We start from the raw sequence: 25,947 nt of genomic DNA on the forward strand, positions 1-25,947 counted from the left end.
TCCCCTGCAAAAAGCTGCACACTCTAAGATCTCTCCAGACTACTCTTATCTCAGTTCTGCTTTCCATGCAGAGGGCGCCATCTAGGCCTTGGCGCCCATGGTGGTGGCGCTTGCACCCCTTTCATCAATGGTTCATGTAAAAATACTTCAGAATATAAGGTTTTTAAGGAGATGTTTTATATATAAAATGGCCGTCTTGGATGGCAACAACAATTTCAAAGGAGGTGTTTTAAAGATTTTCTGTATCATAATGATTTGCTTATCTTTTTATATTTGTTATTTTTTTTCCTTGCTTGAGATTTCGCTTCAGTATTGACATATATATCAACATTGCATGCAATGTTTCCAACTTTTTTTTCCAAGTGTCCTTTTGTAAAAGCTGCTTCTCAGTGACATATGTAACATTAAAAATCGAGGACATTTGTAAATTACCTTCTCTCGGCGCTCTTTCCTTTTCAGAGAACCAATCACCGTAGTCCAGAGAATGGCTTTGGCAGTAAACATCTGCCCCAAAGAGACTCCCAGTTGCCCCATGCAAATGGCTACAAACATTGCAGGAGACCAAAGCTTATCTTTGATGACACGTGAGTATTTCCTCCATCGTTGTGTGTGCAACCGCAGAAGATACATTTGCAAAAGAAAGCATCTTCAAAACGAATGCTTGTCACATTCATCGAGTCTTAACGTCTTCACAGATTGGAGAGTTTACAAAGGTGCAGAAAAGTGCAATGCTGCACTATATGTGTGTGTATAATCCAGTGCACTCTCTCTTGCAGTAACAGGAGAGACACAAAAAAGAGACCGCCCTCCAGGGTCTGCTGTAAAGTGTCAATCTCGGCAAGAAAAAGACAGTCGGGATGAATTGAACCTATCACAAACTTTGAACCCCAGGTGGGTGTCAAGCAACTAGAATAGAGTCGCCAGCGATTGAAAATAGGTACCATCGCTACCCTGTTGTGTTGGTCTTTTGTAAACTTAGTTGAGGACGCCATCACAGCAGCCAGAGAAGAGTAAACAGTTCAAAGGCAAAAGCACATGGTCTGTGCAGTATGGCACTGCACACCACACACCTGAAGGGTCAGGTTCTGGATTAAAAGCAATTGCACATGTGCTATTTTGCACTACTAGTGCTTCGCCGAAGATTATTTATTTATGCATTTTTATGTGCCGCATTCTTTACCCAGAGTTGGCACTTTACAATAGAGCGAAGTAAATTACATAAGGACAGAGAGCGACATGGTAGTAGGTATCACTACTTATATGTGCAAGTTACTCGTGATGAGAGTTACAAATTAATAGGTTAAAAATTCACTCAAGATTACATATTAAGTATCAGGTGAAGCGATTAGGGTTACACAAATATATAATACATATTTACAAAATTGAGACAGATGTCGTAGTAGCTCTCGTGTGTGTCACGAACAATCAGGGACATGACCTGGGATGAGGGTCGTGCGCCTGGTGGGGAACTTGGCGAAGAGAGTTATCGATCGAAGTGTCTTTGGAAGAGAAGAGTTTTAAGATCTGTTTAGAAAATCCAGAAAGAGGCAATGGTGCGAAGGTTTGGAGGCAGCGAGTTCCAAATTCTAGTCGCATTACCTGAGAAGGATTGCGCCATAAGTCTTTCTCTTTCGGACGTTGGAGGTTTGAGCAGTAGATTTTCAGCATTGCGTGAAACCTGATATTTTGAGTTTGTTGGCGGATTTGATAGGATTGCACTGGTACCAGTGCATTTTTATACTTGCATTTGTAGCTGTTGACTTGGTTGGTGCGCATTTGCACTGAAATGTGAAATTAAGAAATATAATTTCGGCACTTGTAGCTACAGGCAGAGGATGCATATATCAGTCTACAAAGCTCTTGAATAAAACCCAAGTTTGAGTCCCTGATTGGTGGTTACTGAGTCCCCGAGGGACTAGATCACCAAAAAACACAGAATGGGGTTGCATTCTAAAATGAGCAGGGTGTTTTTACCTGCCACTTTCATGGGTTATCTGCAATGTTGGGGGTACATTATACCAACTAGCAGGGAAGGACACCCCACCACTCTGCCTATGGATTGTATTGCCTTTCGATCCCCTTACACTCCTCCTTTTTAGTGCTTTCCCGGAAAGCATTGAATCCTTTTATGTTTTCAAGGACCTTAATGCTTGTTTCCATATTTACCACATGTGAGATCCTCCCCTCTTTGCCTTGGCTTCTGTGTAGGTTTGAACAGGTAAATCTAGTCAGAATATTGGAAAACCGAGCACTGAGGCAAAAGGGCCTTGCACCATCGTAAGGGCTGAGCCAGGAATAAAACAGGAGACGCCGAACTGTGATCTCGAGTGAGGACATTATTTAGAAAAATTGTAGAAAAATGACCCTTTTCTTAATTATTTGCAGAGAATCTACATCTACCCTTTACTGTTGCAATTGTGTAAAGTTAAACATAAAAACCATGTTCATGCAGCAGCGGCTCCTCCGCTAAGGCAGAGAAGCGGCGACCCCTTCGCTAAGGCGGAGGAGCGCTGCCACACTGCTCCAAGTGCAATGCAAAGAAAAATTAGAATGATAATAACAGAATGTTATTATCATTTTATTTTTAGTACTGAGCTTGCAGCCAGGTTAGGGCGGGGTGGGGCTGGGCTGTGCTCCCGTGACGCCAGAGGGAGGTGGAGTGGTTGCTGCACCACAGGTTCGCATAAGGGTTTGGCTGGCCATTTTGGGCAGACCAAACCATCATGTGCACTTAGCATGTTCTCCACCAGCTATAATGCTCAGCCTGGGTGGGGAGCATGCACAGCCTCCCACTCCCTGTCTGAGCGCCGAACCGCTGTGCTCAGACCAATCATGACTCTGCTGTCATGCTAGTGACAGCAGCGTTGTCATTGGTTGGGGGAGTCTGAGAGCCTGGGTGCTACCTGTTTCCTGCATGGGACGGAGGGGCGGGGCGGCTGGCGACCAGAAGGTACGTCTGCTTTTTTATTATTATTTTTTTTCTGATGCCACCGTTCCCTACCAGCCGCCACTATGTTCATGTGATCCTGTCTTATCGAACACGTTGTCTTTCCCACTATCGGTTGGCTACGTAACACTCGCAGCCGAAACCTCAACGAGGTCATGAAAAGGTATGAAGGAAAAAACAAGCAATGCTCCTTCTCTAGCTATGCTTCTAGGATGTAGAGCCCAAATCCCTTGCCCAGACCTTACAAATTCCCTCCCTTCTGCTTTTCGGACAGCAATTGAGACGGGCTTGTCACAAATGTTATAAGCACTTGAACAAAGCTGTAATACGGGGCCCATGCGGGGGGGCCCTTCTGACACTTTTGTTTTTCTCAAGTGCAATAATTACTGCTTCTTAAGTATTAAAACAAAGGCAGTCCACAGAAATAGGTTTGTACAAGGAGAGGCAGGGAGGGCGTACAGGGTGAGAGGAAGCTGAGGTCTGGTGGCGGGGACTGTTGTCTGCTCAACTTTGAGCTGGAGGGTTGAGATGGGCGGTGCCTCTGCAGCCCCTGTGCATCTCCACGGATATACAGATTTGCAAGTGGTAAACCAGGTCCTGTGTTTGCAGACCCAGTAATTTTGGATCCAGAAAAACCAGACCAGGGGGGCCTATGGCTATGGGGAAAGGGGAATCCATAAGAAGGGCAGGTACTCCAACACGGGGAAACAAAATGCAAAAATATTTAAATTGCAATCATAAATATATCAAGGAAGCCATCCTCCATTTTATTCATGATTCCTTGTTCGCCCTATGCCACCTTCCCTTGCAGGCACTATTTCATTAAAAGTAACTGCTCATAAGTAAACCCCTGACAGAAAAGCCCTTTGCCAAGACTAAACATATTTCTATTCTCCTCATGTAGGCCTCGGCGGGCAGACTACTTTATGCAGGAAGCTAAGCGCATGAAGCACAAAGCAGATGCAATGGTAAGAAATATTACTTATTCAATTATGGTCATCCTGTGAACGCTATAGATTAAAATATCACTTTTTAAGTATGGCTTGGTAGATTTATCTGTTTGGAAAAAATTCTCATGTCGTCTGCACAAGAAGAGTACCACATGCACCCACACAACTTCATACACCAAAAAAGTGCAGAAAGAGGTTTTTGGTCAGCCCACTTCAGCCATTGGTTTGTTTAGGCAAGCCCTCATCAGCTATTAGCTTCCTGAGCTATCTCTGCATTTTTGAATTCACTGCAGCATTTCACGGATGTATACATATACAGACAAGCACAAAAGTAGTCCGCCATGGTGGCAGTATTATAAACCAACACTTGCTCATATTAAGTATGAGTATTTGTATTTTTTGCTTCCAAGCATTCTGGAAAAGAATGCCAGCATCAAGAGCATGGAGCTGCTCAAAAGTGCATCGTTTTAAAGTGGCAGGCAACATGCATTTGTGACTGGCAAGACGCTCACACACCCTGCCACCTATATTGTGACATCCTGCCACATAGAAAGGAAAATAGTGTTATGCTGCCCCAAAAGATCATGAAACAAATGCCACAATATATATATGTTTTGTCTACTTTATGTGAACATGTAGGAAAATAGCCACCACATGATTCATTATGGAGTTTGATGAAGCCTGCTGCAGATTTATTTTTTCTAAGCTAACACATTGCCCACTTTTTTATTTGTATGTAGGGTTTTAACATCAGAGCCAGTGTGAGCTTTGTCCGACCACTCAACTTCAGCTCCAACCACTCCTGGCATGGCTTTATCAAATTTGGCTGGACTTGTCTAAATGCAGAAGCAGTGCCACTACAAAATGGCCATCACATTTACCAGCTTCGGTGTGAAGCTTGGTAGGGCCAGTGGAAGATTATACATAAACACTTCCTGTGTCTGTCTTTTATTTCCATTAAATGCAAGCAGCGTGAGCTTTGCCCAGCCACATCCTAATGACTCTAAAGAATCCTGGATGAATATAGTAGTTGGTTAGTACCCCCGGCGCAACATTTCTCTGGTTGCTGCCTCACTGTCCTCTGGCATTGGGAGCTCCAGTCCTCCCTTCCACTCTCTCCTTGCTGTGCCCTCTCTGAGCAGTATTTACCTCATCTAGGTCCCAAATTGTACTTCTCTCTACCTCATGCTTTCTTTCTCAGTCTTTCTTCCTTTCTGCATCTCCTTAGCTATCTTTTCTCTCGCAATTTTTCTCTTGACTTTTCACTCCCTACCCCCAGTCATTTCTCCCAACCATTGTTCTCCTTTTCCAGGTTTGCTACATTTACCCTGTTCATCCTCTTTGTTCCGTTGCCTCTGCATTCTTCCGTCCTTCCTCCTTGGCTTACTGTAACTTTCCATTGTTATCAGTTCTTCCCCCCTCCGTGACTCCTACCCGCAATAAAGTTTTTGCCCTTTCTATTTCTGCCTCCTCCACTTCCTTCGCACAACCTAATTCTCTCTATTCAACTCCAACTGCACCCTGCTCTGCATGTATTCTCCCTTTCCTCACTCACCCGCTGTCTCCTAAGCCCTTCCTGGATCCCCTCCCCACTTACAGCACTGTTGCTGCCGGATGACTGACTATGCAGGGGCTGGGGAGGCAGGACTGGCGGTGCGACTGGTAACAATGTCCTGCAGCCAAGCAGTGCTCGTGGGACTACGGTAGGGCAGATTCTCATTTCTTAAATCATTGTAAGCATATGCAGAACTTCAGATAATTCTGCTTATTTCCCCCGGATTTGCATACATTTGCTCCAAATTGAAAAAGTGTGAAATGCAGATAGAGTGCCCTGCAGCACAAAAATGCATCATTCTGCTCAAAAAAAAGAAATTATTGTGCTGTTCGGTATTGTCAGGGTCCTAAAATATAACGACTTTAATGGTAATTGCATTACGTTAATTACATTATCCGTCCCCTGGAAGTGCACTAAAGCCAGTTCCCCAGCAGAAAAAACCTGTGCCTGTTGCCAGGAGGACCTAGCTTGCAGGAGCTGCACGCAGGCATCCCTGTCGGGGAAGTTGTTTTTCCATCAGGGGTACAGGGAATGTATGTACCTTAATTATCATTAAGGACCTTTACAGTACTCCTTAAAGCAACTGTGTTGGGTGTTCTTTTTTCACATTTGCAGAGTTGCTGAGCAACTGATTCCTCTCTGCAGGTAGAAAGAAATTGGCACATTTTGCTTGTTTCAAAATTCAGCAGATGTTTTTTTGCCCACTCCAGGAGGTAACCACATAGAGAGAGGTTGGATGTGGTGAGCTCGTACAGCTGTGCTACCTCCAGGCTGAGTCACGCATATTGCTCTGCCAAATAATTGTACACCTGGACCATGTTCACACACACAGTCCAAGCCATCTCTGCTAGGTACAATCACATAAAACAGGTGAAATAGCACACCTGGGCTGCCTGTATCATGATCATAAACACATCCCAAACCACTTTCACAGGTGAATACACACAACCAAGATGAAACCACAAAGCAGAGGAGAGGAGTTGGCCTAACAGCTAAGGCGGTTGGCCTCGAATCTGGGGACCTGGGTTCGAGTCGCGGCAATGACGCTGAACATCCTATGCTTCTGGGCAAATCACTTAATCTCCCCGTGCCTAACAAAAATGAATGTGTCCTCATGTAATGCAATTGGTGCTATATAAAGCACTCTGATACCCGATTTGGGTCAAGTTTGCACTATATAAAACTCTATAAAAAAAATAAAGCACGGCCTCTTCTGCCGTGTCCGCATACAAATTAATTGTGGATCTCCACAGCATGACTACCTATGCCAGATCCAAGCATAATGTTCCCCCCCATTGCCCGACACAAAGCTGTTTAAATTTGGCCACATAATCTAACATAGCTCATCCACTCACCGCTGACAGATCTAGGCACATCTCAAGTGAATGGTTCATGCAGCTGAGGCGCCTATGGCAGATTTTCTCCACTCCCAGAAACACAGCGTAGATGTATTACCACAGCTTGGTAACTTCTGCCAGAACAACCCCACACATGCACAGTCCAGGTGTATCCACACAGCTTGCCACCTCTGCCAGATCTAGGTAACCTATGTCCAAGGTGAGTCCACAAAGCTAGTCCACTTACACAATATTCACACTTCTACCAGGTTCACATACACAGTGCAGGTGTACTGACATAGCAGAGTCTCTTCTGCAAGGACCCTTCCCCCAACATGCACAGTGCAACTGTACCTGCACAACTGGATCAATTCTGCCGATAACCCCCTGTAACACACACTTCAGTGTAACTGGCTTATCTTGGTCACCGCTGTCAGTTTCATTCACACAGCTCAGTTCTCAGACAACTCTTTCCTGCCGGAGTGTTAGTGCAGGCCTCTCTCACCGAGCTCTTTCAAGTACTCTGGAAATATTCCTTACTGGCTACCTTAGCCGTATCCTCTTGGGAAAAACTGGCATAACCAGAAACATCCAAATATGAAATTATCATGCACACCTGAAACATGTCAAAGGAAAGTTTTAGGAAACAGGCAGTTTGAAAGACTACAAGTTCTCCAAAAACGAACATTTTCAAATATACAATCAGGTTTGGATAAAACAAAGTGTGTAGAAGAAGGAATGGATGAAGAAATAAACCCCTTGTGACTCCTCCCTCACATAATTCTGCTTGCTGATGTAAATATAATGAAAAGTTACCCCTAATTACTGTATAAACTCATTTTAAATATTCTGTTGTCTTTCATTCTTGAGATACCTTGCAAACATTCACTTCGATATTGCAATACATTATTTATTTAAGAATACCACTTTTGTGGGTGCCTGGGAGAAGGTCGCTTGCATAATGTGGGCCCTGCTCACACTGACCCCTGGTCACTGCTGCTGCAATGAAACGTTGCTTCACAATCATAAGTACTGTACTGGGCTTGGGCCGTGCACCTCAAGGTCCCTGCAACACAGATCCTAATGTGGAGCAGTGCAACACATCCATCTCCTCTCACATCCTATCTAGGGAGGAGCTGGTTGGGGCGCTTCGCTCCGCATTAGGATCTGGCGAGTCTGTGTGAGCTAGGAATATGCCGCCATGATTTTACTCGTCCAATGGATTTACGTTGGAATGAGCGATTGATGTGGCAACACTACTCGACTACCCTGGCATGTTGTATGCGTATGAGTAACACAGCAAGGAGGCGTTGTGGTAGACGGCATTTGCTGTCCTGAGGAGACCCACGAAAATTACTGCATGGGTCGAAACGTCGACACTAAAGAAGGGAGTGTCGGCAATCAATTTGTTTTTTAACACACATGGACTGTTTAGTATTCACTATGGGGTATCCCTTTGAGTTACATTTTTTATATGTGTATCATAACGGCATTGGTTTCACTTTGCACTTTTGAGTACTGCGACATCTAGACCAATGTACAGCACAATACCATTGAAAAGTACATACAATTTTGTAATTTAGTACAACAATTGAAAGGCTGTGTACATTCTGTGGCCAGGTTGACAATATCTTCTTGAATTGTATGTGGAGCTTACTCACACATGAAATAATGTTTTAAATAAGACCCATGGAATCTTTGCTCTTGTTGCATTTCAAAACCATTGTGCATAACTTTCCCCTGTATACTGTTGGCAGAGAAGAAAGACGGGTCTTGTGTAAATATTTGTTTTCGTATTGTTTCTAATGTGGAGTCGATGCGTAGCACCTGTTGTTTCTTATAGACCCCAGGTATTCTTTGTTAATGGACCTGGGCTGGCTTGCCAAATGTGAGGCACCTATGCATGTATTGATCTGTAGGTCTTCATGAGCTCATGCATGCATTAGAACTTACTAGTTACTGACCTGGCAAGAAAATAACAAAACCCTGTTGTGTTGGATACAATACCAAAAATATTCATCAGTTAGGGGTTGGGCAGGGTATGATAGATTCTTTATTGTTAGGCCTGGTAAGAGAGTTGAAGGAGCTGGTAGGATCCATGCTTGTGGTACTTTAATAAATGTGATATACTCACTATGTATTGCAGCAGAAATGCAACTAAAAGCCAAACCCCTTACACTTTTTTGGCTTAGTGGATGCACCACCTACAGCCTTTCGGGTTGCATGTACTGTAAATCAACCAATAAAGGCATGTGGTGTGTGTTTTATTCTATGTCACAGAAAAGACATTGGCAGGAAGGCGTGGCGTAACCAGTGTAAGGAGTATGAGAGAAAAGAACCAGGATGTTCACTGTAGAGAATATTTCTTCAGAGCAGGTAACGTCATATGATGCAAAGAAACTACAGAGAAGCTTTATATACTACCACTACACCTCCTGTGCCATTGCACTAATGCAACCCCCTCCCCACCACATGCACCTGCATCTGTCAAATTTCTCTGTTTTAACACTTGCTTTTATGAAGCATTCACAACTTGAGCTTTGGAAGATACTTCTAAAATACCCTATGCTATAATAAGTTAATTTGTAGCTCTACTGTACATGGAAATCAATTAGGGTTGCATCTACTACCACTGGCTTGCCCACTTATACCCCGGCCACCGGCTTTGGTATTCACAATCTCGGGCCGTGAATGCCACAGGAGGAACAGTACTCGTAAGAAGCCTGTTTATTGTCTGTAGTGTCCACTCATCCTCCCTCTAGCGACTCAATAGCAAATGGAAGCCCATCGAGTGCCTAAGACGCAGTCAAAGTGTCAACTGGGATGTCATTGTGGGTAACAGGGTATGTGTTCTCACTTCTGATACAATTGATGTGTTGGTGTTTCAACTTCTGTGCCTCTGTCTATAGTGTTTGGTTTCAAAATAAGACAACCTGGGTGTGTGCAGAGTGTTTTACATAGGGGATGCATTCCATAAAATATGCACAGTACACACCAATCCTTTCCCTATGTGAAGGGTCATCTGGTCCATTGTTGCCATGTCTGATTTTGCATTATATTGAAGGTGTGAGAAATTGGGTTACTGGTTGATGGGTATGGAACCCTACTCAAGCAGCAACCACAATCTTTGTCAGGGTGAAGTCACAAGAAAACCCCAAATTAACCTCTTGTCAACCTCAGGTAGTTTGGCATAGAGCAGTCAGGCTTAACTTACAGGCAATGTGTAAAGTATTTAAGCAGAACTTCAAACAGTAATAAAGTGAAAACCAAACACAAGACAAATCCCACACCACTTTAGAACAATAGAGCAAGATTTAATACACAATTCAAGACCAAAGCAACAAAAATGCAATCAGTAGAACCTGAGATATGCAATTTTAAAGATTTAAGTGAAAATAGCGCCAAGAAGCTTAATGCGCCACTCAAGGCTGTCTGGTTATATGAGGCCGGGAGCAAGTCACAAGTTCAAGCCGACTGCGATGGAGTACGGGTCCAGTGCAAAGAGTCCTGTTCATGGTGGAGGGGGCTGCAAGACGCATGGAAGCAACGTGGATGGTCACCGTTGTAGCGCGAAGAGGAGGCTGGGCGGCACAGACAGTCATCACTATAGTGCGAAGATCCTGTTGTCGTGGATGGTCGGCCCAGAGCTTTGCGGGTGAGCTCCCAGTGAGCAGTTGGTGCATTTGAGTAAAGGGTAGGGCCGATGGAACTTCTCATTGGCCAGCAGTGCAAGCGACAAGGTTTTGGCACCAACGGGTCCGTTTACAGTCGCAAAGAGCCCACAAACTTATAATCAGCCTCACTGAGGCCGCACCAAGGGTCCAGGAACTGAGGAGCTCTGCTTGGGGGTCAGGGGCTGGCTCCAGCTGGATCTAGGTGCTGGTTCAGGTGGTAAGTTGTGAGCCTGTTATGTCCCTGTGGCCCTTAGCGGGAGACCAGCAGACAAGCTCATGAAATCACACTGTGAATCTGGCAGAGTGGCAGTCCAGCCAGCAGCACAGCAGTCCTTCTTTCTGGCAGAGTCTCCACCAGTCCAGAAGTGTACTGGAGAGATGGTATCTGAGGTCCAATATTTATATCAGGTGCCTCCCTTGAGGCGGTAGAAGCTTCTAGAGGTTTTCCTTTGAAGTGCACAGGTTTCTTGCCTTCCCTGTCCTGGCTCCTGACTAACTACAGTGGGTATGCAGCCGTTTGTGTTGAGGCAGGACACAGCCTATTAAAGTGCAAGACGGGCTTGCCTTGCTCTACCCTCCCATCCTTCCAGTGATGGCCCATCCAGGCACGCCTAAGATCTCTATTGTGTGTGGCTGTCTTGGGGGAATACATAAAGCCCAACTGTCAGCTACACCCCCAGTCATGACCCAGATAGGGGCTACAGGCACTAAATGGCTAAGGCAGGAAAATGCTAACTTTCTAAAAGTACAAAATAGCAAATGATCTAGCTGACAGTTTATAGTGCTGTTATTTACTCCGACAGACTTCGACCAAACTTCAAAATGTCTTGGTCTACATAATTTATTATGTTAATTCTTTAGACATATTTCAAGAAGAATCATTTTGTCAATTTTTTTTAACAAAGATTTGAACAACACTTCTTGTTTACATTAACATAGAAACAAACTGACACAATAATCAAAATCAATGTCAAAATAATTAATTTACAACAAGGTAAATTAAAATATTCAACCAGTCAAAATGTTCACAGCAACCCTCCTCTCAGTTTGTGGTCATGTTAATAATACATCCAGGGGTTGCTGACCAACGGGAAGTAGTATTCAAGCACAGGGGTTATACATTTGAAAAAAGAATCCCCTTTAAAGCGAGTCCTATTTCATACACTTGTTTCCCCAGTGGTAAAGCGTTCAGACGCGTTTCAAATACCAATTTGGTTCATGGGATTTTCTTCAGGGCTAAGACTGAATGGAATCTATGAATCAAAAAAAAGGAATGAAAATGGGGATTTTATGTCTTAATTTGGCACTTTTTAGTTTAATGCATCATTAATAAACTGTATTTTGAACATGCACAGTACCTGCTGTATGTGTACTTTAAGGCATCTTCTCTTTGGTAGAAATAATGTACTGATTGTGTTGCTGAACATCCGGTCTGAAACACAAACAAATGAGGTTGCAAAACCTTTGCATTATACCACCAACATCAAGTCGGTGGTAACCCCTTCACCACCAACTTAGCCTCCAGTAAGCCCCACACAGTGGGGTTGCTGAGAGGTGGTCCGAGGCCATGCCCCTTTTTACACCACTCTGCAAACGGGTCTCTTAGCACACTGCTGGTAGGGCGATTGGGTCCTCTTGTGTCCTGAGGACCTCAGGACTAAAGTGGACTTCATCCCCTGAGCAGCAGTGCGCCAGGAGGCGTGTTTGCAGAGTGGGGTAAAAAGGGGACGTGGCCTCGGACCACTCTCAGCAATTCAGCTGTGTGGGGCTTATTAGAGATAACAGGAGGGCTAGTTGGCCCCCAGGGACCCTCAGGGGGCAAAGGGACTTCATCTCCGACCAAGAGCGCGCCAGGAGGCACGTTTGCAGAGTGGTGCAGAAAGGGGGCAGTCCCACTGTGAGGGGCTTACTGGAGGTGTCAGGTAGGCTAGTTGGCCCCTAAGGACGCCCAGCATCGAAGGGGACTTTAATTCCTATCTAAGAGCGAACCAGGGAGCACGTTTGCAGAGTGGTGGGCAAAGGGGGAGTGGCTTGCTATGAGAACTTACAAATGCTGTTGTGTGGGACTTGCTGGAGATAATAGGTGGGGTAGTTGGCCCCCTAGGACGTCCTCTTCCCTCTTGCCTCTTTCTGCACCTGTGTTCCTTCTTGCTGCACTTCTTTTGTTTCTTTCTGCAACTCTCTGGCTTCTTTCTGTACCCCTCTTGCTTCTTTCTGCACCCCTCATGCCTCTTTCACACCCCTCGTCCCTCTTTCTGCACCTCTATTCCTTCTTTCAGCACTTCTTTTGTTTCTTTCTGCACTTCTCTTTTTTCTTTCTGTATCCCTCTTTCTCCACCCCACTTCCCCCTTCTGCATCTCTGTTGCTTCTTTATGTACTTCTCTTGCTTCTTTCTGCACCTCTCTTGCTTCTTTCTGCACCCCTTGTGCCCTTTTCTGTACCCCTTTTCCCTCTTTCTGCACCCCTCGCGCCTCTTTCATACTCCTCTTCCCTCTTTCACACCCCTCTTGCTTCTTTCTGCACCTCTGTTTCTTCTTTCTGCTCTTCTTTTGTTTCTTTCTATAACTCTCTTCCTTCTTTCTCCCCCCTCTTGCTTCTTTCTGCATCCCACATGCCTCTTTCACACCCCTCTTCCCTCTTTCTGCACCCCTCTTGCCTCTTTCTGCACCTCTGTTCCGTCTTTCTGCACTTCTTTTGTTTCTTTCTGCACCTTTCTTTTTTATTTCTGTATCCCTCTTGCCTCTTTCTCCACCCCACTTCCCCCTTTCTGCATCTCTGTTGCTTCTTTATGCACTTCTCTTGCTTCTTTCTGCACCTCTATTACTTCTTTCTGCACCACTATTACTTCTTTCTGCAACACTTGTGCCTCTTTCTGCACCCCTTTTCCCTCTTTCTGTACCCCTCATTCTTCTTTCACACCCCTCTTCCCTCTTTCTGCACCCCTCTTCACTTTTTCTACACCCCTCTTGCCTCTTTCGGCACCTCTGTCCCTCCTTTCTGCTTTTTTGTTTGTTTCTTTCTACACTTCTGCTTCTTTCTGCACCTCTGGCCCTTCTTTCTTCAACCCTTGTGCCTTTTCTGCACCCCTCTTGCCTTTTTCTGCACCTCTGTTCCTTCTTTCTGAACCCCTCTTGCTTCTTTCTGTACCCTTAATGCCTCTTTCAGACCCCTCTTCCCTCTTTCTGTACCCCATTTGCATCTTTCTGCACCTCTTTTGTTTCTTTCAGCACCTCTCTTTTTTCTTTCTGTATCTCTACTTGCCTCTTTCTCTTCCTCACTTCCCCCTTTCAGTATTTCTGTTGCTTCTTTATGCACTTCTCTTGCTTCTTTCTGCACGTCTCTTGCTTCTTTCTGCACCCCTTGTGCCTCTTTCTGCACCCCTTTTCCCTCTTTCTGCTCCCTTCTTGCCTCTTTCTGCACCTCTGTTCCTTCTTTCTGCACTTCTTTTGTTTCTTTCTGCAGCTCTCTTGCTTCATTCTGCAGCTCAGTTGCTTTTTTCTGTACTACTCTTGCTTCTTTCTATACCTCTTTGCTTCTTTCTGCACTTATGTTCCTTCTTTCTGCTCTTCTTTTGTTTCTTTCTGTACCTCTCTTGCTTCTTTCTGTACCCCTCCTGCCACTTTCTCCACCCGTTCCCCTTTTTGCATCTCTGTTGCTTCTTTCTGTACTTTTCTTGCCTCTTTCTCCACCCCATCCCTCTTTCTGCACCTCTGTTGCTTCTTCCTGTACTTCTCCTGACTCTTTTTCCACCCCTCTTCCTTCTTTCTCCCCCATCTTGCTTCTTTCTGCATCCCACATGCCTCTTTCACACCCCTCTTCCCTCTTTCTGCACCCCTCTTGCCTCTTTCTGCACCCCTGTTCCGTCTTTCTGCACTTCTTTTGTTTCTTTATGCACCTTTCTTTTTTATTTCTGTATCCCTCTTGCCTCTTTCTCCACCCCACTTCCCCCTTTCTGCATCTCTGTTGCTACTTTCTGCACTTCTCTTGTTTCTTTCTGCACTTCTATTCTTTCTGCAACCCTTGTGCCTCTTTCTGCATCCCTTTTCCTTCTTTCTGTACCCCTCATTCCTCTTTCATACCCCTCTTCCCTCTTTCTGCACCCCTCTTCCCTTTTTCTACACCCCTCTTGCCTCTTTCGGCACCTCTGTCCCTCCTTTCTGCTCTTTAGTTTGTTTCTTTCTACACTTCTCCTGCTTCTTACTGCACCTCTGGCCCTTCTTTCTGCAACCGTTGTGCCTTTTCTGCACCCCTCTTGCCTTTTTCTGCACCTCTGTTCCTTCTTTCTGCACCCCTCTTGCTTCTTTCTGTACCCTTCATGCCTCTTTCACACCCCTCTTCCCTCTTTCTGTACCCCATTTGCCTTTTGCTGCACCTCTTTTGTTTCTTTCAGCACCACTCTATTATCTTTCTGTATCTCTACTTGCCTATTTCTCTTCCTCACTTCCCCCTTTCATTTCTGTTGCTTCTTTATGCACTTCTCTTGCTTCTTTCTGCACGTCTCTTGCTTTTTCCGCACCCCTTGTGCCTCTTTCTGCACCCCTTTTCCCTCTTTCTGCTCCCTTCTTGCCTCTTTCTGCACCTCTGTTCCTTCTTTCTGCACTTCTTTTGTTTCTTTCTGCAGCTCTCTTGCTTCTTTCTGCAGCTCAGTTGCTTCTTTCTGTACTACTCTTGCTTCTTTCTGTACCTCTTTGCTTCTTTCTGCACTTATGTTCCTTCTTTCTGCTCTTCTTTTGTTTCTTTCTACACCTCTCTTGCTTCTTTCTGCACCCCTCCTGCCACTTTCTCCACCTGTTCCCCCTTTTTGCATCTCTGTTGCTTCTTTCTGTACTTCTCTTGCCTCTTTCTCTACCCCATCCCTCTTTCTGCACCTCTGTTGCTTCTTCCTGTACTTCTCCTGACTCTTTTTCCACCCCTCATCCATATTTCTGCACCTCTGTTGCTTCTTTCTGCACTTCTCTTGCTTCTTTCTGCACCTCTGTCCCTTCTTTCTGCAACCCTTGTGCCTCTTTCTGTACCCCTCTTGCCTCTTTCTGCACCTCTGTTCCTTCTTTCTGCTCTTCTTTTGTTTCTTTCTGTAACTCTCTTCCTTCTTTCTCCCCCTCTTGCTTCCTTCTGCATCCCACATGCCTCTTTCACACCCCTCTTCCCTCTTTCTGCACCCCTCTTGCCTCTTTCTGCACCTCTGTTCCGTCTTTCTGCACTTCTTTTGTTTCTTTCTGTACCTTTCTTTTTTATTTCTGTATCCCTCTTACCTCTTTCTCCACCCCACTTCCCCCTTTCTGCATCTCTGTTGCTTCTTTTTGCACTTCTCTTGCTTTTTACTGCACCTCTATTCTTTCTGCAACCCTTGTGCCTCTTTCTGCACCCCTTTTCCCTCTTTCTGTACCCCTTATTCCTCTTTCACACCCCTCTTCCCTCTTTCTGCACCCCTCTTCCCTTTTTCTACACCCCTCTTGCCTCTTTCGGCACCTCTGTCCCTCCTTTCTGCTCTTTTGTTTGTTTCTTTCTACACTTCTCCTGCTTCTTTCTGCACCTCTGGCCCTTCTTTCTGCAACCCTTGTGCCTTTTCTGCACCCCTCTTGCCTTTTTCTGCACCTCTGTTCCTTCTTTCTGCACCCCTCTTGCTTCTTTCTGTACCCTTCATGCCTCTTTCACACCCCTCTTCCCTCTTTCTGTACCCGATTTGCCTCTTTCTGCACCTCTTTTGTTTCTTTCAGCACCACTCTTTTTACTTTCTGTATCTCTACTTGCCTATTTCTCTTCCTCACTTCCCCCTTTCTGCATTTCTGTTGCTTCTTAATGCACTTCTCTTGCTTCTTTCTGCACGTCTCTTGCTTCTTTCTGCACCCCTTGTGCCTCTTTCTGCACCCCATTTCCCTCTTCTGCCTCCTTCTTGCCTCTTTCTGCACATCTGTTCCTTCTTTCTGCACTTCTTTTGTTTCTTTCTGCAGCTCTCTTGCTTCTTTCTGCAGCCCCTTGCCTCTTTCTCCATCCCTCTTCCTCCCTCTTTCTGCACCCTGTTGCCTCTTTCTGCACCTCTGTTACTTCTTTCTGCAATTCTTTTGTTTCTTTCTGTACATCTCTTGCCTCTTTCTGTACTTCTCTTGCCTCTTTCTGTACTCAAATGGGAAGAGCAAGCTGTCAAGTTTAAATGTCTGCGTGCTCTTAAAAAGTGGGTAGCTTCTTCTATAGAATTAAATGTTCTCAGTTCTGCTCTGTTATTCAGTTGCACAGGCAGACATGTCTTATGTATATAGGTGTTATAGAGCCCCTCAAATATACTATTGAATACCCATGTGCCCTGTATTATGAGCAGAAAGAAAAACATACACCTTTTGGTATTCATATTTACAGAATATGCTGTTTGAAACACAGGTATTCAAGTATTTCTATGTTTATTTTTATGTCACTCGGTAAAAGCAGAGACACGCATGCATACCTTTACAAACTTGGTCAGACTTACAAGAGTGATATGCTTAGGATTGCTGTTTTATAAATGGTAGGTAGGCTGAACATTCTGAGCAGTCGATTAATAGTGAACATTCAAGAGAAAAGTGAGGTTTAAGACATCTTGAGAAAAGGATTAGTGATTAGGCTACTTTGTATGAGTCTGTTGTAAGGTACAGTCAAAGTAGGCTTCTTTCTACACCTCTGTTGGTTCTTTCTGCACTTCTCTGCACTTTTCTTCCTCTTTCTGGACTTATGTTGCCTCTTTCTGCACTTCTCTTGCTTCTTTCTGCGCCTTCCTTCATCTTTCTGCACATGTCCTACCTATGTAGGCATATTTAGAAATTAGCATTTAAAAAACCTTAGAAGTTCACAGGTTTCAGGGACGTTATAGTTAGGAATTCACTTTTAAAAAACATTTGAAATTGACTGAAACAACCAAAGGTTTCAGGGACGTTATAATTAGAAATTAGCATTTAAAAAACCTTTGAAATTCATTGAAAAAACCTCAGGTTTCAGGGACGTTATAGTTAGTAGGACATTTCAATCATACAAAACCAGAGAAATTCGGCTGTTATAGTTAGTTGAGCTAACTATAACTCGTGCCCCTGGAGGAGTTAACTAAGAAGTGTCCACAGCCATTACAGCAGCTACAACAGCAGTCGTCCAAAAGTAGAAGCTCATGTAGAAGAGGCAAGGAGTCCATAAAGGTACAGTGGAAGAAGCCTGCTCCTACCTCACAGGTAAATCTGGCCGATTTGGTACACAGCGGACCCTCACCCCCTGAAGGTAAGAAAGCCTCATCCTATCTGTCTGTGGAAGTAAAATCGAAGTGTACAAGATCAAACGGGTCAGGGGTAAAGCTAAATATAAAAGGGATTCAAGCGTGGCACCTGATTTGAACTGGAAGATAACCCCGTCTCTGCGCTCATACTTTAAAGCTGTACCACAGGTGCTTCATTTGACGGAGGCTCAGGGCATGTCTTCTCCCTTGACAGTAATGGACACTGGCGTTAACGGTATGCCCGTCTCGAGTGCCCTAGGTGTCATGGAAGTTCCAGCCGCGGACTCTGTTCCTGCCTCTTGTGCCCCTTCTGGTGGAGACTCTGGTCCTAAGCTCACTTCTGAGTGTGTTTTGTCTGAGGTGGATTCGGTTCAGCCAGATTTAGAGACCAGTGATTCGGTCAGGACTCTCAAGCCTCAGCTTCCGGGGGAGGGAAGTCATGGTAATGCAAGAGAAGTAGGGGGGCAGGCGATTCTGCTACTCCTGATCAGGTAACCCCAGTGGATCCAGATACGGGGGGCGTAATCTCTGCGGCTTCTATACTGGCAATGTTCTCAACCCTGTCCCGTGACATTAAAAAAGGGTTTGAAGAGTCTTCTGCTAATCAGGCGGACATTTGGAGCTATTGCGAGTCCTTAGATAAAAAGATCGATGGGCTAACATCTAGGACGGGGGAGCTAGAAGAGACGGTTGCTGTGATGTCTATCCATTTGGACAAAGCCAAGGAAGACATTGTTAATCTGCGAAAGGAGGATCAGGCCCTACTTGATAGGATGGAATTGCTGGAAAATAATGCCAGGAGAGCCAATATACGTATACTTAATGTACCTGAAGGTTCCGTGGGTTCTGACGTTAAAAATGTTGTGGTGCAATTGCTAAAGGAGTCGTTATGTCTCGATAAATCTCTAGAGGAACTGACCATCGATATACAGAGGGTCCATAGAGATCCGTTCAGGAGAAATCAACAAAGATCTAAACCTCGCAAAATCTTGGTTAACTTCCATACCTATGCACTCAAAGAACAGATCAACAACTTAGCCCTGAAACAAAAATCCCTCCTTGGAAAGGGATTTACTTTCCTCATTAGATCTGACCTTTCTAGGGTTACGTTAGAGAAGCAGTGGGAGTTTGGTAGGCGGCTTGAGGCATTTAGAAAATTGGGGGCAACGGCTCAGCTGGTGTTCCCTGCTGCCCTGAAGGTGATGTTCAATAATAAGATGTTTAACATCAGGTCAGTGCAAGCCACTGACGAGCTCCTTTTGGAGTTGGGCAATAAGGCAGCTGGCTGATATGTACCTTTTGTAAAATTTCAGACCAAAAGAAAATGGGCTCCTGAGTGTTAAAATATATTAGTAGATTTGTAGGTATTGAATTTAGTTTTTTGGTATTAGTAGAGGTAGTTTTGGCTACAACACAACTATCATGGGGGAGAAGGGGGATGGGGGAGACAGGGAAAAAAAAAATGAAAATAAAAAAAAAATGGTGAAAGGGGAAAAAAAATATATATACTTTTGGTGAAGGGTAGAAATTCTAGTCTGTTTTCTCCTTTCCTCTCCTTTTCCCTTTCCTTGTTCTATCCTTGTTGTATCCATAAACTCCCATTCTCATATACCAGCATTTACAGATTTTGTTAGAATATGTGCGCAATTAGATCACTTTTGGAGGGGAACTTGGTTCAGCGTCGGGGAGGGTCACGGGAGCTTGAGATGGGGTGCTATCTACTGGATTTGTTCCGGTTAGATACACCAAGGGTTCTCCATGGGTGGGAGGGGGGTGTGGGGGGATATAGGGGTCATGGGGTAAAATGTTTTATAAAATTCCTCATGTGCCAACCTTGTGCGCTATTGTATTCTGCTGGGTGTAGGATAATTTCAGATATGCAACTATCAGACATTAGGTTAGGTCATACGGGTGATGTCCCAAGTCTCTGGGTGGGGTTGAGAGGCGTTAAAGTCAGATGGCTAATTTAAAGATAATATCTTGGAACGTAAATGGCCTGCGTACTAAACCTAGGGCCAGGAAAATACTTCAATATCTACGGGATTCAGAGGCACAGGTCATTATCCTGCAAGAGACGCATCTGGTTCAAGACTAAATGGATACGTTAGTTAAGGAGAATAAGTGGATCAACTTTTCAATTTCTACTTCTCAGTCTTTGACTTGTAGAGGGGTTTCACTTATCTTCAAAAAACAACTTAGGGCTAAAGTGTTAGATTTTAAGGTTGACTCAGCGGGTAGATGGGTTATTGCCTCCCTGTCTATTTTGGGCAGTCAGTTTACTATTGTGGGGTATTATGGTCCTAATCAGGACGATCCGTCATCTTTGGAGGTAATTTTTTCTCACCTTTTGTCCTTCCCAGAGCCTGTAATTTTTGCAGGTGATTTTAATATTGTCCTAGACCCCACTCTTGATAAATCGCATAATAGTCGATCTCGAATTCCATCAAAATCTAGATCCTTTTTGCTTAATGAAATGAAGCAATAAGGCTATGTGGATATTTGGAGGTTGAGGGCAGGTGAACAGCTGGGTTTCTCTTATAGGAATCAAAAATATCGCCACCAATCCAGAATAGACTTTGTATTAGTCAGCCATACAGTAGTAGATTCTGTTAAAGATGTTAAATACCTCCCGTTACATCTATCAGACCACTCTGCAGTAACCATGGAGCTTATTTCGATGCTAAGGTTGTCAGCTAGAAGTTGGTCCTTTGATCGCTCCTTACTTTCTCACCCAGACGATGTTCTTTTTTTTAAGTCTGAGGTGAGTCACTTTTTAACAACAAATGTAGGATCGTCAAGCATCGGAGTGGTGTGGGACTCTCTTAAAGCTTTTGTGAGAGGCCTTATTACAAACAAAATGGCTTACAGGAGGAGGCAATACAAAGAGGCAGTGACATCAGTGGAAGCAGACATCGCTAAGACTCAGTTAGACCTAGACGCTGATTCCATTACATCAGAGGATCGCTCTCTTTTGTCTGGAAGATTAATTTCTTTAAAAGGCCACCTCGCTTCTGTCTTAAATCTGCGGATACAAGAAAGATGGGAGGCCAATAAGCTCGCACATTTTCAGTATGGAGAAGGAGCAGGGAAGCTATTGGCATGGAAAACCAAAACAGACCAAGTTCGTAATAATATCGAGGTGATTAATGTCAATGGCTCCCCACTCTCCCGAGATGAAGATATTAGATCCGCCTTCAGAGAATTTTTTCAAAATATCTACTGTGAGGATAAGAACATCAGTCCAGTTAGAATTAAAGATTGGCTCAGTAAGATCACACTTCCAGCACTCTCTGATGAGCAAAGTGAGAGGTTGGATAGTGGATAGTGTAATCTCGGAGGAGGAAGTTATCAAGGCTATACATAATGCCAAAAAGGGGAAGGCGTCAGGTACAGACGGCCTACCGGCTGAAATTTATAAAGTCCTGGAGCAGGAACTTGTCTCCTTCTTGGTACTACTGTTTAATGATATTTTACTGGATGGTGGTCGGCCCCCGACATCATGAGACAGTGCGCCTATTACGGTAATCTTAAAACCAGGGAAACCGTCTACTGCATATGGTTCCTATAGGCCAATCTTCATACTAAATGTCGACTATAAAATTTTGGCCTCAATTCTGGCCAATAGACTAGCTCTTGTTGCCCCCAATATCTTACACCCGGATCAGAAAGGGTTTGTCAGGGGGCGACAGTTATATGAATTAACCTTTGATGTAATAGGGGCTATCGACTTGGCAGTTCTGGAGTCCCTCCCCCTGGCGGTTCTTACCTTGGATGCCACCAAGGCCTTCGACAGAGTTAATTGGTTGTGTCTGTCGGAGGCCTTGGCAAAGTTCAATGTGGGAGCAGGGTTTCGCCGGACAATCAGTCTATTGTATCAGAACCCAAGTGCCTGTGTACTGATTAATGGCATCTTGTCTGACCCCTTTAACATCTCGAGGGGTACGCGACAGGGCTGCCCACTCTCCCCACTTCTTTTCGATCTTTACGTTGAACCATTCGCTCAAAATTTAAGAGACAATGTCGACATCAAGGTGTTCGCGTACAGGGGTTGGGAAAGGAAAGTGGCCCTGTATGCTGATGATATCCTTATTTTCACCTCTGATGCCCGTACGGCTCTCCCGGAAATAGTTAAGCTAGCCTTGGAATTTGGGGTAGTGTCCGGGTATGAGATCAACGTTTCAAAAACCAAGATGCTGACCTGGGGTATGGATAAGAGCTTTTGTATCTCGGGTATTCAGCCAGGAAATAAATTGAGATACCTGGGCCTCGATATTGTGGAAAATATAGATCAGATTGTAAATATCAATTTTTCCAAGGTAGCCAAGGACTGCCGTAAGTTGCTTCAGTCTTGGTCCCATCTTCCTTTGTCTTTATTAGGAAGGGCTAACTTGGTTAAGATGGCTGTCTTGCCAAAGATTTCCTTTCTTTTCAATACTATCCCTCTGTACTTTGATCCAAACCATATTAAAACTTTTCAGGCCAAGATTAACACTTTTATCTGGAATACACATCTTCCAAGAATTTCGTGGAAAAAGTTAAGGAGGCGCAGGGAAAAGGGGGGGCTGGCCGCCACGGACATCCAGGTCTATGCCTGGGCGTTCCAGTTGTCTCATGCTAGGGTGTTGCTAAAAAAACCCATTGGAGTGTGGGGTGGGAACTCTATACACCACTCTGCTTAGGGGAGAGGGGGTTAGCCAGTCTGGGTTCCTACTGAAATTCGGAGATCCCAAGTTCTTTAAAAAAATTAAATTGAAAATTCTATTGGGAATGGCAAGGACTTGGGCCCAGGTTTCAAAATCCATTAAAATAGGGTACTATAGCAGTAGAACTCCCTTATGGGATCTCCCCGATAATCCAACCTGGTTGGGAGACTCACTTGCAGCACCTATTAGAGAGGCAGGGGTGGAGGTCTGGGGTGATCTATTTGTTGAGGGGAAACTGCTCTCCTGGGAGTGTTTGAGTAGAAAGATTTGCCCTGGCCTAGCTAGGCTAAAATATCTGCAGATGTCCAGCTGGTCTCGTTCCTATTCTGCACAGCCCTCTCGAAAAAATAAATTCCCAGTAGGTGGTTATAGTACCCTTATTACTCTGTTAATTGATAGACCCCCTGCTAAGAAGGAGATCTCGTCCTGGTACAATCTGATTTTGGATGAGATGGACGGAGTATTTAAGCTTCCACATGAACTCTGGGGGGCTGATATAAGTAATACTGATTTGCAAGAGTTATGGAGAACATCTTGTAGACTGCTGTGGGATGTGGTGAAACCGGCGTGGTTGCGTAGGAACCACATCTTTACTATCCACAGAGCATATTATTCCCCCCTTCGACTTTCTAAATTTACTCAGGGGAATATGGTGGTGTGTGCTAGATGTGGACTCCTAGCAGCCTCTGACATCCACATGTTTTATGAATGCCCCCTTCTGTCTCAGTTTTGGGAAGCCATTTGTAAGATCCTGTCGTCTTCAATAGACTCCAAAATAACTGTACATCCCCAGTTGGTGATTTTCGGAATCTTAGAGGGGGTCTCCAGCTCGGTGAAGAAGCTAGTATTTTACGCTATACTACTGGCTAGAAGGGAGATATGCAGAAAGTGGAAGGACCCTTTACCTCCCTCTATCAATGATTGGTACGCCTCTGCCCTGCATGTTTCTAAGTTTGATTTGGCTAGAGCTGGGAATCCAGACAAAAGATCATTTTGGCACCTTCTTAAATGGGATCAGTGAGACTCTGGAGTTTTTTTTTTTTTTCCCCCAGGTCCAATGATTAAGCCATCTATCCCACTGCTTGGTATTAGCGGTGCTCTGATTCCTTTTTCAGCACTTGGGTAGCACCCTGGCTGAACTTCTGAGGTTATGGTATGGCGATCGCTGGTATGTCAAGTCCTATTGTTGTGGGACGAAGCCCCGATTCCATGACTATCCCTCCCAGTTGGTACGAACTGTGTCAGCATATTGCTTGTAAGCCGATCGATTGAGCATATAGAACCTTGGTGGCATATGAGGACAAAAAAAAAATAACTCGTGCCCCAGCAATGCACTGCTGATGACGTCACATTTTACATCAATCATGACATGGTCAGTAACGTCACTGATGACATCATCCACTTAATATCTGGCGCACCTCCTCACACCCTACTATACTACTACTGTGTATAACCTTTCATACACCCACTCTAAAATACAGACTAGCATTCTCGAAACCATAGACACACCAAGACCAGTTAGCACATATCCACTTACTGATTCATAGGTCGACATATATCCACTCAATCACTGATACAGTCACTCATACATGCAGTCACTCATCAATACAGCCTCTGATATATGCATTCATACACCCATACAGACACTCTCATACTGCCACTCATCCACAGAGATACTCACACACCTAGTCAGTCACCCAAAGACTCAATCACACTGCCATTTACACAGCAATACAGTTATACACACACCACCTGACTTATGCATACAGATACTAACACATACTAACGCATACTCTCTTATACAATTACTGACACAAGCACATACTCATCCATACAGCCACTCTCACAATCACTCACTCTCCCATCTATTCACTCACCAACACAGCTATAGGCACACTCACTCACCCATATAGCCCTGCGCAGACGCACTCATGAACCCATACACCCACTGAATCACCCACTCATACATCCATGGAGGGATTCATACACCCCCCTCACCCAACACACAGACACCTAGGCACCCATACTGGTAATCAGACAACCAAATATTGACCCATATAGACACTCGTGTAACTACTCACCAACCCATGCAGCCACTTACACACCAACCGACAGACTGATACAGACATTCACACAGATTAGTCATTCACCCATGCATTCACTAAGACACGTTTAATCTCTCACGTAAACAGTCATGCACCCACTAAATCATTCATTCAGACACTCATACACCTACTCATTCTGCAATGCACCTATGCGTATCTATAATTAACATTCTTAAACTTTTAAAAATCACCCAGTCTCTTGATGATGTCATCAGTGATGTCATCAGTGATGTAATATGTGACGTCATCAGCAGTGCATGCTGGGGGCGTGAGTTATACTTAGTTCAACTAACTGTAACGGGGGAAATTCTATGGTTTTGCACGAGTGAAATGTCCAACTTACTATAATGTCCCTGAAACCTATGGATTTTTCAGTGAATTTCTAAGGTTTTTTAAAAGTTAATTTCTAACTATAACGGGCCTGAAACCTATGTTTTGTTTAGTAAAAATATGTATATATATACATATATGCACTTTGGAAACTACGAAGAACACGCTGTGGTGCATACCTGTTTTTCTTGGGGGATCCCAGGCACGACAGGCCTTTGATACTTTGTATATATACATATATATATTCACTTAAAAAACCATAGGTTTCACACAAGTTATAGTTAGCTGTACATTTCACTCGTAAAAAACCAATGAAATTCCATGTTATAGTTAGATCAGGTAACTATAACTCGCGCGCCCACAATAAACTGCTGATGACGTCACATATTACATCACTTATGACATGGTCAGTGACATCACTCATGACATCAATGATGACATCTGAAATGACACATTGTGCATTGCGGTCGCGCAAGTTATAGTTACCTGATCTAACTATAACGTGGAATTTCATTGGTTTTTTACGAGTGAAATGTACAGCTAACTATAACTTGTGTGAAACCTATGGTTTTTTAAGTGAATTTGCAAGGTTTTTTAAATGCTAATTCCTAACTATAACGTATGTGAAACCTATGGTTTTTTCAGTGAATTTGTACGTTTTAAATGCTAAGTTATGTATTTATTTTTAATTTTTGCGCGCAAGGTGCACTTCGCGCACCGTTCGCACGCTGTGGGCACTCGGTGCGCTTCGCGCACCGAGCGCCCACGTTGCGCATTTCGTACCGTGCACGCCTCGCCATTTTTTACAAAATATCAATTGTTTTTTTCTCCCATGGGGGTCCTTAAATTTATATATTAAATGTGATTGTTAATTCTTTTTTTTTTTTTTTTTTTTTTTTACCGTACGCGTACGGTAAGCTTACCGTACGCGCACTCCGCGATTTTTTTTGAAAATTATTAAATTTATTTTTCATACTTTTTGGTCCTTCGTGAACCCCCTGACGAACGCTAGGGGGTCTGCAACTCTCTTCGTTGCCCCCTTTTCATGTTATCAACCTTTGTTTTTCAGTGCGAGAGACAGAAAATGGCGGCCGATACTTTCTGATTTCGACCG

At 44.2% G+C, this 25,947-nt stretch overlaps 1 protein-coding gene across 1 annotated transcript in view; it reads left to right on the forward strand.

Annotated features, from left to right (window-relative positions):
• AFF3 (ALF transcription elongation factor 3) overlaps nucleotides 1-25,947 on the forward strand; it is a 1,727,663-nt gene that overhangs the window by 1,641,364 nt on the left and 60,352 nt on the right. Inside the window, exons 14-15 of the mRNA XM_085622771.1 lie at nucleotides 460-584; nucleotides 3,852-3,915. Of these exons, the coding sequence (XP_085478897.1) occupies nucleotides 460-584; nucleotides 3,852-3,915 (189 nt within the window). The remainder of the gene's footprint in view (nucleotides 1-459; nucleotides 585-3,851; nucleotides 3,916-25,947) is intronic.

This window comes from Triturus cristatus, chromosome 8, assembly GCF_964204655.1.
Source record: "Triturus cristatus chromosome 8, aTriCri1.1, whole genome shotgun sequence".
Taxonomy (NCBI): Eukaryota; Metazoa; Chordata; class Amphibia; order Caudata; family Salamandridae; genus Triturus; species Triturus cristatus.